Here is a 17,350-nt window from a genome sequence, read left to right as displayed (position 1 = left end):
ATGGCAAAAAGTCCAAGTGAGAGAGACGAACTTGGTAGGAGATGTTCCGCTCTTGAACCAATCATCCGCCCTGCCGCCGCTTATCGTCAGTTTGTCGGTGCTGCGCTGGCTTCGGTATATGTTGCGTGTCGCTATCGCCGCTTAGCAGTGAGTGTACACACAAGTGAGAAGCTGTTACTCAATTCTTTGGCTCGACTTATTGTGCAAAATAAAACTGTGTATAACACTGTAACCGTAACAGTAGTAACAACGATTGTGCCTTCCGTGTCCTATCGCTTAACTAACGGGCAAAGACCGACCTATCAGCTAACAAGTCAATTCACGACGAGTATTTACGGTCGGGTGGGAAAAGATTAGTAAGTGATGACAACTGCACAAAAAAATAGAGATCAATGACGGCAGAGGAAGCACCGGGCGGACACGACTAATGAGGCCAAACAATATATGATAAGGTAGGAAGAAATAGACAACGAAGGCCTACTGGGGGAAGGCCACTTGGCAGGGAACCGTACGGGGGATGCAGGAAAGCTTGACACAAGATTAGGTGCGCAGATTTCATGCAATTACTACCCTGCCGCTCTAGCGGTCTATGTATTGTGTATTGGGCCAACCGCCTCCGCTGGTCATCGAATCTCTTCCGGCGGGCACTCCATGCCTTCTATCGATGAATACGCGTTCGGTAGATAAGCATCGTGGGTAGATGGCGAACAGGCACACGAATTGGACGGCAAAACAGCCCATAGTGTAGTTCATTCAGGAAGCATAGATCATTTGGCTTGCAGTAACGTATTAGCTCTATTGACCTCTCGCAGTAATAGTCCTTTGGGCTCTCAGCAAGGCAGCTAAATTAACTACGTACACCTCTGTCTAGTACTCTCATATATGAGAAGGTTTCTTCTGGGGGAACGACAATATATTACATCACATATGATCGTATAACTACTCGAAACGGACATACGAAGGAAGACTGTGAGTAAGTGTACGTATATGTATGAAAGGGCACCGTCTTAGCTGTCTCAATGACGAAGTTAAGAATTTCCTTTTTTTTACTACGTAATATACTGTGTTATTATAATAGTAGTAACAATTACTATAGATAAATACAGTAAACAGTCGTCGTCATTATAATCTCTAGCTTTTGTTTCGTACGATATTATTAACGTTTTTGGATATAGTCGGTGGTTCAAATTGTCTACCTGTTAGCCAGAAAACGTTTATTCTGCGCGTCATTGTCATTTTGATACTGTAACACGGATGGACGAAGATGATGGTTGTGCTGATGTGTGTGCATTGACGTAAATACACGGATGTATGCAATCATACTATTTTACATCTAGAGTATATTATACATGCAGTGTTATTTATTGGATAGTATATTTTAGCTGAGTACTCAGTACAGCGGATTCAAATCTTCACTGCAAGGGAGGCGGGGGACCATCTAAAGCGAGCTCGTCCATGTCATTGTTGACGTGCATTGCCGGTGCAATTGTTGTTACTGTGACGTTTGGTGCTGTGGGCGCAAGGAGACTGGATGATGAACGAGCTCTCATAGCGGCGGCGGCTGTACTAACCAGACAGCGTCTGCCTGATGCTTTCCTAACCAAAAACGCGTAAGATCAGATAAGAGATGATCACACAGCTGGAAAAAAATAAGAGTAGATTACCGCGAAACGCACACCTAAAGCACATTAAATAATGTATGTTGGGGTTCGATCCAATGCGCTGTAATAATATACTCCGCTTGTGGGAAGCGCGTGGGGATGGGGGGAGGAGTGCGTGCGACAAAGCGCCGAGTTTTTGTGGAAAGGATAGCCGGAAGTACTGTCGTTCTGACTGGCGCAGCAAATACTTTATTTCGTCTTTTTCTCTGTAGTAGGGATTGTCGAAAGTCACAGTACAGCCATTATTATTACAATCACTATTATAACGAAATAGTACAGCTCCTCCCACCAGTGGCGCCAGTACCGTATTTCTGTCGAGAGTGAGGTGGCGGATTTAGAGTGAAAAGGAAAAATCAAAAGAAAAGGCGACACAGATAAACACTGGGATAAAGCAAGAAAAAGGAGAGAAATGAGCACCGGGACAAAAAGACAGACATTGCGGAACTTTCATTGCCTGTGGGGAGACGGAGGGAGGGATTGTTGTAACGCCGTTCTTCGCGTTGCTGCTATGGTTTACGCAGCGAGTAAACGGACAGATAAACAGAGCATGGACAAGAAACACTCGTGGTGAAGGCAAGACGGAGAGAGTTTTAGTAGTAGAAGTCGTGACGGCAGCGGTGGTTGTGTCGCCACACGACATATTAGGGATAACGTAAGCGACAAAAAAAACGAGGAACGATACAGTTAAACAGTGGCAACAACAGAATAGATTAGAATCTGCCGTCATCATGTGACGTGGCACACGACGTAAAGCATGCTGCTGTTTCCAGCATTACGGCAACGAAAAGGAAACGACGACAATTAATGTGCGCCTACCAGCGTAGACACGCCCGTTCGATTCTTCTGCCTCCTCATTCCGCTCAGCCCCAGTCATGCTGTTGCTTAGCGGCGGCGCCAAGAATAGCGAGGGTATCCGCTTTTCGCGTTCTGTTTCCTGCTGTGGCGAACGCCATGGTACCGTCGCGCCCCGCCCCGTCACAGTATCTTGTGTGTATAGTGGCTCGTACGGGCGTACGGGGTGCGGCAGTGGCACAGGCGCCAGCTTCGGCCGTACGACGGCCAGCGGTTTGATGCACGTAGAGAAGGAGGGCAATGAGAAGCATGTGGGTAGAGGAGGAGGGGTAGGGGAGGCGAAGGACAGGACCACGGACTGGGTGTAGAATCGACGTACAGCGGACAAGAAGAGTACAAAGAGCACGAGGAGAACAGGAAGTAGAGTCAAGCCCAGACTACTGTGAGGCGGCGGTAGTGATGCTGGCCGAAAGCGCGAAAATACATCGGCGGCAACGACAGCAGCAGCAGCAGCGTCAGGAGCAGGGGCTGTGATAGTCGCCCAAGACGAGGTCGGTAATGACGACGACAAGGACGTGAAGGCAGTAATATGATGTCTACTACGAAAGACAGCTCGTACTACATGAACAGGTCCTTTCTCGCAAGCTATGCTGTATTAGGCTGTGGTGGCGACACCACTGCTGCTGCTGAGACTCGCCCATTTACCCATAGACATAGACACACCTTTCGTGTGCTGTTTATTTGTGATCGCCCGTTTTTCGTCATCATTGCCCTTCCCTTCTAACCTGCTTTCTTCTGGGTTTCTTCTCATGTGCTCCTTAGGAACAATATGGAGACAAGGGGATTGTGACCGTGCCACTGGTGCTGCTGCTGGCTGTCTACGATTAAGGTGGGAGAGTGTCGATGGTGCTGCCCGCCTTTCTATCTGTGTACCTAGTGTCCAGAATCTCTCTTTTGTCGAGAATCATTTTTAGCCCCGCTACCCCCTGTCTCTTATGTTTCTTCTAGGGTGTCCTATTTTACCAAAAACATGGCGAGCAAGTCCGACTAGGACACCATTTTCATCAACATACATAGTTGTGCGATCGGGTTACGCTCGCTCATACAGCGTGTTAGTATGTATGGACGTAGGAGGACGCAAATGCCGCGGCAACATCAGAGGAATCAGTTATCCAGAAGAAGTCAATCTCATTACGATGCCGCTCATGACTAACCAGGAAGTGACTAGCTTTACGCTTGGCGCCGCGCCATTCTATACAAGATGTTGGAGAAACACATGCGAATAAAAGGGGTGCGGAACGCCTTGCCAAATGTTGCCATGATCTCTGAGGAAAATAGGAAAAACAAACGAGCAGAAACGAGCATCTGCTCAATGACTGCGTGAGCCTAGCTCCGGCGCGATCGTTTGTTCGTTCGCTGACGAGTTGCAGGCGGAGATAGTGGGTATGGTGGTAGCGACGAACACGCGCAGTCGCGTTGCTGTCATCGTCGACGTGATTGTGGTTGTTTCGGTTTTTGCCAATGCCGGTAGCTTCATCCCGTTTAGCCAGTAGCTAGTCAGTATTGTGATGGTAAACCTTGAGGATTTGAGGGAAAGGGTTGGTTTTGAGGGTACACGACCGCACTGCAGTAGCAGTAGCGGCGGCAGCAGATTTTGCGTGTGCCAATACAGATGACGACCCTTCCGTCTTCTATGGCTACAGTCGGAAGAAAGAGTCTCACAATATATGGAGAATAGCGTAGAGAGAAGAGAAGAATGTGGGGAGCTGGTTATGGGGACTTTGTCGTGGTAGGCTTGTGGCTGTCTGGTTCACGGTCTGCCTGTCTGATTGCATGGATTGTCTGCTGCCAATCTATTGAACTTGGCATTCCTGCTGTTCGGCATTCGACGGGTAGACAGCGCCGAGGCATCTGCTGGCGGAATAGCTGGGTCTTGTCGAAACTCCGCTGGCACTGAACGCATGGGCTTCTGATAGGCGCCCGTTGCCAACAATATTGTTGGATGTCAATCGACTAAGCGGCATATACACCGGTGTCTCTTTTGAAACGAGGAGTGTTGTACGCTTGATGAGATACAGACAGACAGACGGAAGGACACACATACAGATACACGAAGGCAAACCATGTCAGTCATGCAAATGCTGAAGCATCGCCAGATAGATAAATAACGGTCGAAATTTGTGGGTACAACGGCGGTGGACAGTGACGTCGTTGTCTTTTTCCCGCTGCTGTGTCCAGCCGGATCGGATAGCATGGAATACACTACAGCAATACGGCAGCGTAAAAGAGTCGTCACCGTCGCCATCGAGTTACCGCAACAATTACCGGCTGTTGATGGCGGCCAGCCGCCCGGCCTTGACTTAAACGCGATTCCAGTGGTTCACACCACGGCCCTGTGATTCTTTTGCTGTTATTGCTTCTACCGCCAAGTCCGTCGTCATGAGCGCTCGGCTGCTGCTGTTCCTTTGATCTATCTACCTCTACCTTTTCCGTCTGGCGATAGTGACGCCGGTTGTCCGCTCCGCCGCTACTGCTGTTGGTAAAATGGCCAATCTACCGTTGCACTGTCTTGCTCTTTCTCGCGTACTTAGAAGACGTTCTATAGTAATAACAAGTGTCTCCTGTAAAAACTAGCAGAAGCAAAAAAAGCGACGAAGTAAAGCAATATCAGCAAACGTTCGGCGACAGGTTGCTTTAGCGCCCGCTGCAGCTTCGATTCGACGCTGATGTCACGTTACTAACGTTCCGGCCCAGCATTCTTCTTCCTTCGCAAAACGACGCGTCGACAACAGTGCGACCTGCATATGTCGTCAGTGGCACTGAACGCCGCTATGCCTGGCCGTGTAGAGCTTGGTGGAGGAAGTAAGCGATTAAGTAGAAAGAGAAACAGCCTTCTGTAGGACCGGATTCACCGGGAACAGCGGCGCGTCGGCGGCCGTCGCTAAAGAAGTCCAACGAATCGTCGCAATCACTGCTGTTGAAGCTGCTCAATTCAGGCTTTGGTCGCCGTGGCTGCATTGGCGGTGACATTGGAAAGCGACGTTGATTACATGCTCGCGGGTGTTGTCGCCGGCATGGTGCCACTGCCATAAGCAGTAACAGCAGCGGGATCCGTCTGTGTCTGCGCCTGTGCCTACCCTCGCTGTCACGGGAAAAAACTGTTTGTCGTCTGCTGCGTCCAGTGACAATCGTTAACGTCAGTTTTATAGTTATTCGCCTTAATAGACCGGCGGACGTTAACCGAATAAGAGTGAATGAGATACGCGCGCATCTGGGCTGTGCGTCGTTGGTTATCTTTGTGGCTGTCCTCATACATCAAAATTGGAAACGGCAATTGTTCTCACGGGGCTCTAGGTGAGGTACGTTATACGAAACCATTCAGACTAGGAATAGGGTTCGCAAACACACATACGTCGCCAGTATCGCTATGGCCTGTATAGTGTAGCTTGCCGTGATGGTCTCAAAAGCCTCAATGCTGTTGTTGCTAAACTGTATTGGGAAAAGTTTTGCACGCTGCAGCCGATTCAGTTGTTAACTTTAGCCGATAAGAACAATAACAATAGTAATCTACTGCAGCTAAACTATGTTACTATCATGAGGTCACGGTCGTCGGAAATTTTACAAAAGACACCCCTCCGTGACTTGACGTAGAGGGCAGCACTAGAACAATTCGTCTCATCAAGGTAATCTCACCGACACCGACGATAATCTCGAACTGCAAAGGTATCAATCGTCGACGGCCTCTACCAAGTTATCAATCTCGATATGTACAATTTTGATGGATGCGCGTTTGGCGCGATCGGTACGTCTACAAGCAACGTCTTTGAATGGAACTAATGCCAGAGCTACTCCTAACGCAGCGATCTAGAGGGAACAATAGGGTGGTAATAGGTGATCGCACGCTGACTTGCTTGTCTGCTGTAGGTGCTTCTCCGTAAAGGGTAGACCGACTAGATGAACTCACGCACACAACCACTTAGACGCACATATGCCGTCGGTTATTGACGTCTAAAACGTGATCTTACTAAGTGATCATGCCACTGCGCTGAACAGGCTTGAGTAATGACAACAACGTAATTTCTTCGTCCCTTGCCTACCGTGCACTGAGATTATTTTTGCAGTAGCTTACGACTACAGCGGGCCCGCTAAATACTTTCATCAGAGATTCCTGCTGCTCTGATGTTTGCCGCGCTTTTCTCCCAGGAGCAGCGACCCTACTCCCTTCATTATTGCTGAAACAAACTTCTCTATCATCTGCGCTGAATGATGAACTTCATTTCAACATATTTTATTGTTTTTTTTTTTTCACTCTAAGCGTTTCTTCGTTCTGTTGAGTAAATTTGCTTTTCCTGCTGTTACAGCTTATATCGGAGAATAGTTTGTGCTTGAGCAATTGTACCACGCTACGCACTTGATAGTTCCTTGGACATGATTGCATTGTTTACCTATGAAATTTCTACGATTCAACGATTTTATCTAACCTATCCATCTAACGGTAGCTGTATAAGTTTCGTGTATTTTGGCTGATGTCTGAAATTCAGGCAGTTCCTGGCTTATCAACTGCTTCGTAGATGGGAAAGATCGATGGGGCACTTAGTCGAGCACTAACCGCGTCAAACAGTTCTATGGTTAACGACTATCGGCATCAGCGGTCGCAGCTGGCGGCGATAGGCATCACAGATCACGGTATAATTGACATTTGGATTGATCGATTGATGAAGCTGGACAACTGCCACATCAACGTCTCCGTAAGAACTTGTCGATTTGAAAGCGCCATCGATATCATATAATTAAAAGCCAGAAAAAGGTCCTCCAAAAGCTGTCGGCAGTTCTGTCTCGGTCTAAATGTATTGCCGAAGCGAACCGGCCGCGTGACGATCGCCTACGGTTATTAGTTTCTACGTCCTGCGTACGGTGACGTTGCATCAGCCTGTGTTCAGAGGACAGACGTCCGTTCCTCCAATAGTTGGACAGCGCCCTACCTTCATTCAGCAGGAACGGCGAATGAGTCACCTACGAATAGCCAGCTCGTGGCCTCATTCGCCGCCGGCCTTAACAGTTCCGCGTAGCAATTTGACGTTGTTTCTTTGGCCAACAATAAATATGCATTCTATTCAAATTCAGCGCATTCAGACATTTTTCTAGGATAATAGCCGTAGCGATATAGGTAGCCGCTTTCGCCAGTTTGCTTCATCTAGTTAACCGTCGGCAGTAAAGGTCGCCGCAAGAAGCGGCCGCAACAACGCCAGTAGAAGCTACCTATCATTCGTTGATGAGACGCTGCTGTAGGCCCTTTTCTCTACAGACCTCACACCGAGTATGCATCTGTTCCTGTTCTAATATAATTTAAAGAAAAAACAATTATACTCACTTGCCCTCGAGTGATCGACCTCCTACCATAAGGTGCCAAAAATTGCCCATTGTATTATTCGCGCACAACTACAATATAGTTGTATAACGTCTACCTACCTTATCGTAGGCTAGGGATCCTGGGGAAAAAACTTTTCTAGAGACATAAACAGTAGTCGTTGTTTGTCATCAGTGTTTTAATCGGGCAAAAAAACGACAGACTCTTCCTTCTCAGCAATTAATCTTTTGTCGGTGTATGCGAGTTCTCCAAGGAACGAGTCGAGGCTCTAGGCAAAAAACTGCGTAGCATCGAAATTACTTGAATGGAGTGAGATTTGCACCGTTTACTACAGTCGACTATTCTCATCATCAGCTGGTCTATTTGAATCGTGTAAGCAGGTTTGTGAATAGCTAACGATCGTCGTTATCAATCTGAACCCAGTTTGGACACGCAGCTGAGTACATTGGCAGGAAAAGTTATCACCACCTAAATCATTTGTCGACGTTGGAAGCTTGCTTTTACTTTTATATAGGACTGTAAAAAAAGCCCGATGCTAACAGCTGACCTAATTCCGACTTGCCACTGGCAGTCGGTGGGTGTACTGGATCTCGCGTCGAGGTGATTATGGATAGCTGAAGAACAGCGCGAAACCTGAGTTAGTAATTAACACTTTTCCCTATTAAATATAGCCAGCCGGTCGTCTTTGTGAATCCTGGCGAGTCAAGAAGCCAGCAGGTGCCACAATCAAGCTTGCCCAGATTATCGGCAGCAGCGGCGGGGGCTCTGGATAATTGGCGGCCGATTGGAATTTGAGTGCAACGTTATCCGTGTACATATATTTACGGTTAGACTTCGGTGCGCTCAGCTTGTAAGAGGTATTATTAAAAGTGGAAGTAGCAGGCACGCTGTACGGATATAAACCCGGGGGGTTTGGTGCTCGCCTGACTTTCACGAGCGTTCTGTGCAGTCACCGAGGTGTTGATAGACGAAAAATATTTTTCTATGTTAAACTGTCAGCGATTGCTGGATATCGGTAACCACACGCCGCAGATAACGTTGTATGATTGTATCAGTTGTCTTTCAATGTTTACTCGTTCTCCGTTGCATCGATTCCATCCGAAGACTTCAGACATTGGGTATATTCTCTTCTAGAACCCTCTGTGTTGTCTGACCAGAGGGACACACCTACGTCAATGTACGGATATAGCGACTGACTTATTGCATTGTGCGTATTCGTCAGGCCACATGTACGATATGTCTCGTTATAGCAACGGCTGTTATGACCAGTTGACCAAGTGTCAACTGATACGCGCTCAGTCATCGGTACTACCGCCGCCGCTATCCGTGTGATTGTCTCTATTTTTGGTGCTATAGCAGCACCAGCGGCCGCATCGCTTTTAGGCGCCGTCATCCGTAATAGCCACACGGTAGTCCTCAGTAGACTGGGCTAATGTTCATCTATTTAGAAGGAGCACCGAATAAGATACTAAATCCTTTCGCGGCTATTCACCATACAATTATTTCTAGTACAACTATTACGACTGCTATAATTACCGCCATCTACATTTAGCGGTCCCATTCTAACTACGACCGACCTTTCCGCGTGTCCAGGCTGGCGACGTCAACCGCGAAAAAGAACTTAGCGCACCTGAAAAGTGGCCTAAAACGCGTTAGTGCGCTACGCATTGCCAATATCAGCTAGCGGCGACGCTGAAAACTAGAAATGCACGAGCGAAATGAATAGTATCAGCGAACAGTAAAATTAGCGCTTGTTATTTTCTTCTGTCCGCCTATTCGTTGGCTGTGTGCCTGCTCGCGGCCACGATCGGTGGCCGCTCCGTTCAGAAGGGAAGCCGGCCAGTTCAAACACAGTGACAGACGACTCGAATCGACTGGGCACCGTCGTTTTTGCCTCGTATCACCAGTATATTGTCGACTATTCGCAGGAGAGGCAATATCATACACGTATGTTGTATTGCCGGCAACTATTGTTTTTCAAGAACCAGCTAGCACAATCCTGATCTCGGTGCCCGTCATTTCGTACAGACACTCGCCACAGTAGCGTCACAGACGCCAGCAGGAATTCTGCTCTGACCACGTCGACAGTCAGATCAACAACGTCCATTACAGAAATGGCTGTGATATCCGGGAAACGTAATAACAATTATTGTGTTACTCAAATGCCAATCTGTTTGTCTGCCTACAAGTGGTACCTAACGCTTCACAAGTCAATGGGCTCGATAGCAGATTGTCGAGCAGCATTGGTTTTGCGCGTTACTACCAGGTTGACAATCACCATAACGCTGAGCTGGATAAGTCGAGCAGACAGATACTGATAAATATGGATGGAACTTCAGATATGTGATGCGGACCTAATAGCAATAATCATATATTCGCCATTAAGAGTTGCTTGTTCGTATAGCAGCCGTGTCAGAAGAAATTAACTGGGCTTTAATTAAAAGCCCAGTTAATTAAAGCCCCAATCGGAAAAAAACACTGTGCTGAAGGAGAGTGTAACTGTTTGACAGACCCCTGTATAGGAAAGCTGATCGGTGTTGACAGCGTACTGAGTCGGCGCAATCTGCTTTCCTCTTCAGAGAGCGAACATAAAAGGAAGGAACGCATCTAACAGCATCAGTAGTTGTACTAGTGGGTAACACACGTGAATCATGAGCCTCGACTTTAAACTCAACTACTGATAGCTGCTCGTATTCTGCTCAGCGATAGTCGCATCGTAGATCAACTCAGGACTAAGGAATTCGTAGCTCTACAATCCTTCGTATACTATATACGTTGTACTCCTGAGCTGGGCTGGCTCACTGGCTGAGCCAGCGTAATCATCAGGGTTCGCTAGTGTCCGCTACTGAACCCACTCGGATCCTGCAATGTTTTGCTAGAGTGTGTGTTTTTGCAAGGGGAGCCGTCTCTTCGTGTTAAACTGAGCTACTCTCCTGCAAACTGTTACACCGTATTTAGCAGATGTCTATAACGATGGCTCTGTGTTATCATGTTAGTACGATGCTATCACGCCGTACTGAAACACACGTCATCGTATGCGGATTTTAGCGGATCTGTGAAGCGCTACATCGACTTGTCTGTCTCAATCAACTGGTTGTTTTTGCCAAGAACGCTGTACGAGCCAGCGTAGTGGACTAGCAAGAAGCGGGATCAGATATTAATTGAAGCACGCAGTAATCGGCCATAGATCTTTGCTGGATTTGAAAGACGAAATGCTCGTATTCATTTCAACGGCTAATTTTTGCAAGCAACGTGACGCTTCGTAACGTTATTTCGATCGTATCGTCTTGGCCCTTTTTGTCTGATGAATGAGCAGCAAAAACTGCTAATCCATAGTCTGTTATTGATCCGGCTGCCACCTGTTGATTGCAATGGCATCGCTCATTAAGTTAGATTGCCAAATCGCTGATTGGCTGAGAGGCGAACAACGCCTGTTGGTTAGCCAGCAATCCAACCTATTCGGTCATACTTTCGTTGCAGATCTGTTGGTAAACTGTGCCCAGTGCCAACTACGAAGCGAGTGGCTGGTGCTGCCCGTCCAGTCATCACCTATACCTTGTTCGTGTGAACGGCCAGCTCGACTTTTCGCTGTTTACCACCTCTACGATAGCGAACCACGACCTCTGCGCTGCTCTGTCAACGCTACATGCTGTCTTAAGCCGACATGCACGTCCGCTGGTTCTGGGCTAGGGGTTGAAATCAAACAAGCGCGACACACCCACGACTAACAACCCGGCTTCGGAGGCGGTTTACAGGTGACATCCCACAGCCGACACAGCATACACGGGTTACCATACATAGAAGCCCAGCTACGGATTATAAAACGCGGTGATTGCCGTCCTGTCGACGACGGTCATCTCAACCTTTCGGTGGCTCCTGGCCGCGCACATCAGGGCAGCAAGCAGCTCGAAAGCGAGAGAGTAGGTGTGATCCCGTTGCAGGAGGATCCTACTAATAGCCACTGCTTCTATTCGACTTACACTAATAGACCGCGTGAACAAGCGGAATCAGTCAGGGTTATATTGGATTACACTGAAAGCTGTACGAGTTTAAGTGACTTTACCGTGAGCTGCTAACCACTACTAGTGTCGGCATTCTAGCGTACACCCCTGTAAAATGCCGGTGAAAAGTAATTTTTCTTAAATTTTCCCTGTGTTTCTCGCTCACTTCGATCGTCTTTCTAGGCACTAAGAAGCGTCGCCGTGCTGATCTTTCCTCAAGTGACTTCGACACCACAGTGGGATGGATACGACAGAGCTTGTGCGAACGAGAGCCACACTGTTCATATGGTAAACGAAAGACTTTCATTTGTTGTCCTGAGCAGACAGGACACAGCACTCTCGTGACGGCATTGTGTGCTGATATGTCGCAGTTGAACACAGTTAAAGTAACTGATATATTAACGATCAACTCAATTGGTAACACCGCCAATTAGTGGGCTCCTGAGCACATAAATGGAGGTCATGAAAGGTACATTGAAGAGAAGCGATAATTGGAAGGGAATCTTCACTAGCACGGTACGTTCGTTGGTCCGTTAAGTGAAACGGATTAGCTAGGTATGCAATTAGCCAGCAATGTGCAACAGGACCGTTTTTACCATACTGACTTTTAAACAAGATGCTCTCGAGATTCTTCTAGACATGTTTAATTTAATACCTAAAGTGTCGTGTCTTGATACCCATTGGCGATACGAGTAGCAGTCTGTGACTGGTAATGAGGTGCAAATGAGCTCTACTTCTGACCGATACGTCTTAGATGGTTCCGAAAACACGTTTTGCTGATAACGACTATTCAGGTCTTGATTGTTCGATTTGTTCTTTTCAAAAGCATGTTCTCACTCGATAAAGTCTCAAAGATATTCAACATATGTTAAAGTACTAGGTATTTGGTCGGTTAATCCGGCTTAGACGCGAATAGATGTGGCTATTGCTTGTGTAGGGTACTGAGGGAATCAAACATTAGTAATGCTACACTGGATCAATTTGTCTAGATCAGTGGCGCCCCAATCATTTGTCAGTTACGGAGAGAAAAAAAAAAACACTAAATTAACTCTATGAAATGTAATGAAACTAGTTAACAACAGGTGTGAGAGAACTGTGCATATGACTTTACCCGCCTTCGACTCATGGGCGGATCGTGAGGTCAAACGCATTCAATTTTCGATTTGAAATTTACTTAACTTTTTTTTTTTTTTTAATTTAACAAGTTTTTGCTAGGTTCCGCTCGGTGAAATAACGGTGAGTAAAGTAGAATTTACTCCTATGAGACACTAATCATAACGACGATGGTGTTCATTAGGGTTTTTCGCTAACTATTTTTCTAGTGCTTTTTCTTCCGAAGTGTCGTGTCTCTTCTCCATAAGTTTAAATGGATTTCCTAAAATATCTATATGCTGATAAGACAAGCAGGCAAGCGTCAGCCATACAGTTGAAAGTTTATAAATCCAACGAACAAGCGCGTCGTCTGTTTGTTCGAGTAGAGCATTATACCGTCATCATTACCGCTATAGTCATTTACTATATATCTTTTTGATGGTTAGTTTTAAGATCTACGGAAAGTCATACTAATAAGTTGGCGAGTGCCTCCTGCCACGGTCTATAGCGTCTAAAATAGTACCGCTTCCAATAGTACCGCTCGATTAGTAAAGATCAACGGTCTCCCGTCTCCTTTCATTTTAAAATCAGAAGGCGGTGACGTAACACAAGATGTTCGAAAGCTTTTCCGAACCTTTTTTAGGTGAAGGAGCGTTCGATCTAGCGTCTACAAAAAAGAATTTCCTGTACCCTGTTAATGCCTATCAGCACATCAGATGTGTCAGATACGATGTGCTAAGCAGGAGCTGTCAGCTAGTAAAAGTAACAATTCGCTGTTTGTCCTTCTAAGTGTGTTCCATTAGAAGGAAGGATCAAAAGAGCACAGAACCTTCCAGGGCTCGTTTAGAACAAATGTTTTCGTCCGATCTAAATATTCGAATGTAGCATTCGTTAAATACGTATGTACGATGCAACACCTATAAATCATGTACTTCACTGCTACAATTTGACCGCATCTAAGTTTAGCCAAGCCCTCATCCCCGCTGAAGAAGCTTTTATATCAACTTATTCGTCACAACGCCGATCGTTGAGTGGCTGTCGGCAACGACGGATGGAACCTTCGCCGCGGGTAGCATTGTCTCGTTGCTATAACAATGACAAGGAAAAAGGCCCTAACGATATTTTTAGAAACTCTAATCGATTTACGAGAACTAATAAATCGTGGGCTGAGCGTTTCATTCGAACTCCAAACAGAAACGTCAATAGCGCTATTCTTGTGCACGAGAAACTGTACTTAGCCCTAAATTTTCGGATCACTAAGATTTTACAGCAGTTTTAACAAAAAATGGGTCAGGTGGCTTCCAGTCAGAACAATCACAATTAATATAAGCGCAGGAGTCGGCTTATATTCGCTGAAGATTACTTATTTTAGCCATACTCTATTCATAAGCTTACGAAGTTAGTGGCGTGGACGCAATAAAACATACGAAACGCATGTAAGTGATACGCGCCTATTTTATTCTAAAAACTAAGCCTTTAGTCATACTTGGATGGTGCGGAGTACACAGTACTAATTGTCTAGATAAGAAGCAATAGCTCTTTTTGAAATAGTTATTTCTCAGGAAGGGACGTGTATCTACGCAAAGCATTATGGATGGTAACTATTGCTTAGTATTTACAATCTGTATCACTCGAAGCAATCTAACGTCATCTCTTTGGTAGTTTCGTTACTAGCCAATGATTGTACATGTGAACTTTTTTCACCCAATAGCCTGGGCTCAGACGTTCGTCATTGCTAAAGCGGTAGGACAATTGCTGTGGAAGCTCTATATAGAGCTCGAGTATTTTCTGCCTCTCACTCGCTTAAAAAGGTATTTATTATTATTTTTCTTTGTTATCCTCTCGAAAAAGCCCTTGCAGCCCAAGTCCTGCTGGTCTGTTTGTCTGCCTGCCCGTCGAAACCTGGATGTCTTTGCGCCCTTTTTCCCCATTGAGGAACAGTGGGCCGCCAGAAAGGACGAGAAGTACAACACGAAGAAGCCGATGTCTATGTGTCCGTCTATGATCTCATTTGTAGACGCCGCCACACACCCAATGCTAGACTTTCAGCAGAGCCCGCAGCACGCCAAGCCTTTGTGACAACGGCAGCAGCGGCAACTTTTTTGTTGACGCTATCCGTTAGCGCGTCAGCACCGCGACTGCCATCGACTTTACGCCGCTTTTTCGCTAACAGCTGCTTGGAGGCAGGGACGACGCCGAGCGACTGACTGACTGACTGACTGACTGACTGACTGACTGACTGACTATTATTGCTAGTCATCTCCTTACTGTATTTGTTGGAAGAAAACAGGCTAGATGAAACGGCGAACTCGACTCCGGCGGGCCCAGTATTTAAAGCGATGCATGAATAAACTAACTGTGTTTGCTGTTCGAGGAGACGATAGCGGTCTCGCGCAACGCTCTGTTGTTGATGTTTATGATGATGATGATGATGATGATGATGATGACTGTGACGGCTATAGTGATGATGACGCCTTTGCCTAATGCTACACTCGCGCGGTTTCATGGGCGTATTTCTGCTGTAGGTACTTGTTACTGTATGGCACCATTATCATGATTTGTTTTGGCTATAGTGGTTTTATGTGTTTGTCGTCGAGTCTGCCAAGCGGTAATATTTAGAGCGAGGCAACCAGCGGCTAACTGGCCACGCAGTCATTCGACAATTGCGTTCTCTAGCGTCAGTTACTGCTTAGCAATCGGACAATGTAGCGAAGGGGCAACGTGGGATGGGTGGGTAGCTGTTTCGTAAACGTGATGCGCAGCAGTAGTCCTCATAAACCAATCTGCTATACTTTTGTTGTTGGGATTGGCCCACGATTATACGCTGAATTGAGGAGCACCTAGTCGCATTTATAAATAAGCGACATTTATTACTGCCGCCTTTAAGGATCATGTGCAGCATGGCGAGGGCTCATAGGTAGGCATAATGGCTGATCGCAATCAACGTAGCCAAAAGGCTATTGAATTGTCCTAACCGACTTTCTTTCGCCTAAGGAGCGCACCCAGTCTGGCTTCTACATCTACTATTGCCTTCTACGCTTTTCATTAAGACTATTTTAAAGGAAATCGCCATTGAGGCCAGATACGGGGCGTGGTACGCCAGAGGAAATATGTCAGGCAACGAGACGGGCTAGCAAACCAATAAAAAGAAAAAAACAGTAAACAAAACGTGTTCTAGGTCAGCTGTTGTTACCATTGATACAGGTTGCTCGTCTAGCTGCGATTATAGTGCCCACTATGGCAGTGGCAGCTCGTTGCGTTCTTATGCGGCGTATTTGTTTCTGTACCGTTCTTGCTCGGGCTGGACAAATGGACCTACAGGACTTCTTGGAAAAGCAACTATATTGTATTCTGTTACAGTGGCAGTGTAAATATGACAATTTGGGTATAAGCGACTCTACGAGGAGTGCTATTAAATCAAAGTAGCTAATATCAATCATTGATTCAGTTCACACGGTATTTGGTTATTCCGTCCCTGTCTTCAGCGTTAACCGATGACTCGCTGGCTAAAAGCGTCACCTATGTTACAAAGCACAAGATTTTTCCGCCTGCGGTGCGCTAGCTTCGCCCGACGACAAAGTGGCAAGCAATTGACAAGTCAGGCAGCCGCTAAATAGACAGGCAGCGGCCGACCATCAAAATCTGAGTTGCCCACACCAAAAACGATCAGGCCGTCGTTATCGTCTGCGGCCTTCGCCCTTTCTGCGGAATGATCGGTGAATGGCGTGTTCCATATGCTGTACCCAGTTATTTGCACGAAATACATGCATGCATAAACGGGCCACCACGTGCGTTTTGACACGCACACTATCTTTAACATACACATCGAAATGTCTTGACGGCTATCGTTTGTATGCACACTTATGTATATGTGATTGTCGTATCTACGCTCGGCAACAGTCACAACAATACTTAGTAAATTCTCGAGATGTTTAGTGATAATTTGATGGTGATGTTGATGGTGGCGACGATGGCCGTCGTGTCTCTACGGCCATACGGTCGTTACGCTGCTGGTAGAGTTAATCGACATTGCTGGTGACGCTGTTGTTGTCGTTTGCCAACTCCGTTCGTGTCTTACCGCAGCACTCGAAACAGAGAGTGCTGAGTATGCACAGTGCCGATGTGGTATAAGGCTGTGGCCTGCTAACAGAGACCAGCGTTTCTTCTGTGGAAGCGCCCGTTTCAGGACGTTTTCGCCACATGTGTAGTTAATTGAGACGAAGTTCGTCACAGAACAAGACACAGGGCTTGGCTGAGAGCAGGACGCAGCGATAAAACTATGGCCTGCTGCTGCTGTGGCTGCTGATTATGCCGTAATATGCTCTACGAGATAGGAAATATGCAATACTCGACGCTCGCAATGTTCCAAAGTGATTCGGTTCGGCGGATTCGTTAGGCGCGGGTTTTGAATAATGCGGCACCTCAACAGGAAAGCA

General features: G+C 46.6%; 1 protein-coding gene across 10 annotated transcripts in view; it reads left to right on the top strand.

Annotated features, from left to right (window-relative positions):
* chico (insulin receptor substrate 1 chico) overlaps nt 1-17,350 on the top strand; it is a 58,828-nt gene that overhangs the window by 19,869 nt on the left and 21,609 nt on the right. Inside the window, exons 1-2 of one of the 10 annotated variants that reach the window (XM_086982596.1) lie at nt 3,407-5,812; nt 12,006-12,338. The exons of 3 other annotated variants lie outside the window; for them this stretch is intronic. In XM_086982596.1, coding sequence (XP_086838722.1) covers nt 12,276-12,338 — 63 coding nt within the window. In that variant the 5' untranslated portion in view covers nt 3,407-5,812; nt 12,006-12,275. Of the gene's footprint in view, nt 1-3,406; nt 5,813-5,851; nt 12,339-17,350 lie in introns of those variants that run through there. 6 more of the 10 variants (XM_086982593.1, XM_022795883.2, XM_086982594.1 and 3 more) reach the window with 6 other exon arrangements.

The sequence above is a fragment of the Varroa destructor genome, unplaced genomic scaffold (assembly GCF_002443255.2).
Source record: "Varroa destructor unplaced genomic scaffold, Vdes_3.0 BEIS01000003.1, whole genome shotgun sequence".
NCBI classification, from domain to species: Eukaryota; Metazoa; Arthropoda; class Arachnida; order Mesostigmata; family Varroidae; genus Varroa; species Varroa destructor.
The sequence above is the reverse complement of the archived record's forward strand: the minus strand, read 5'-3'. Positions and strand labels throughout refer to the sequence as shown.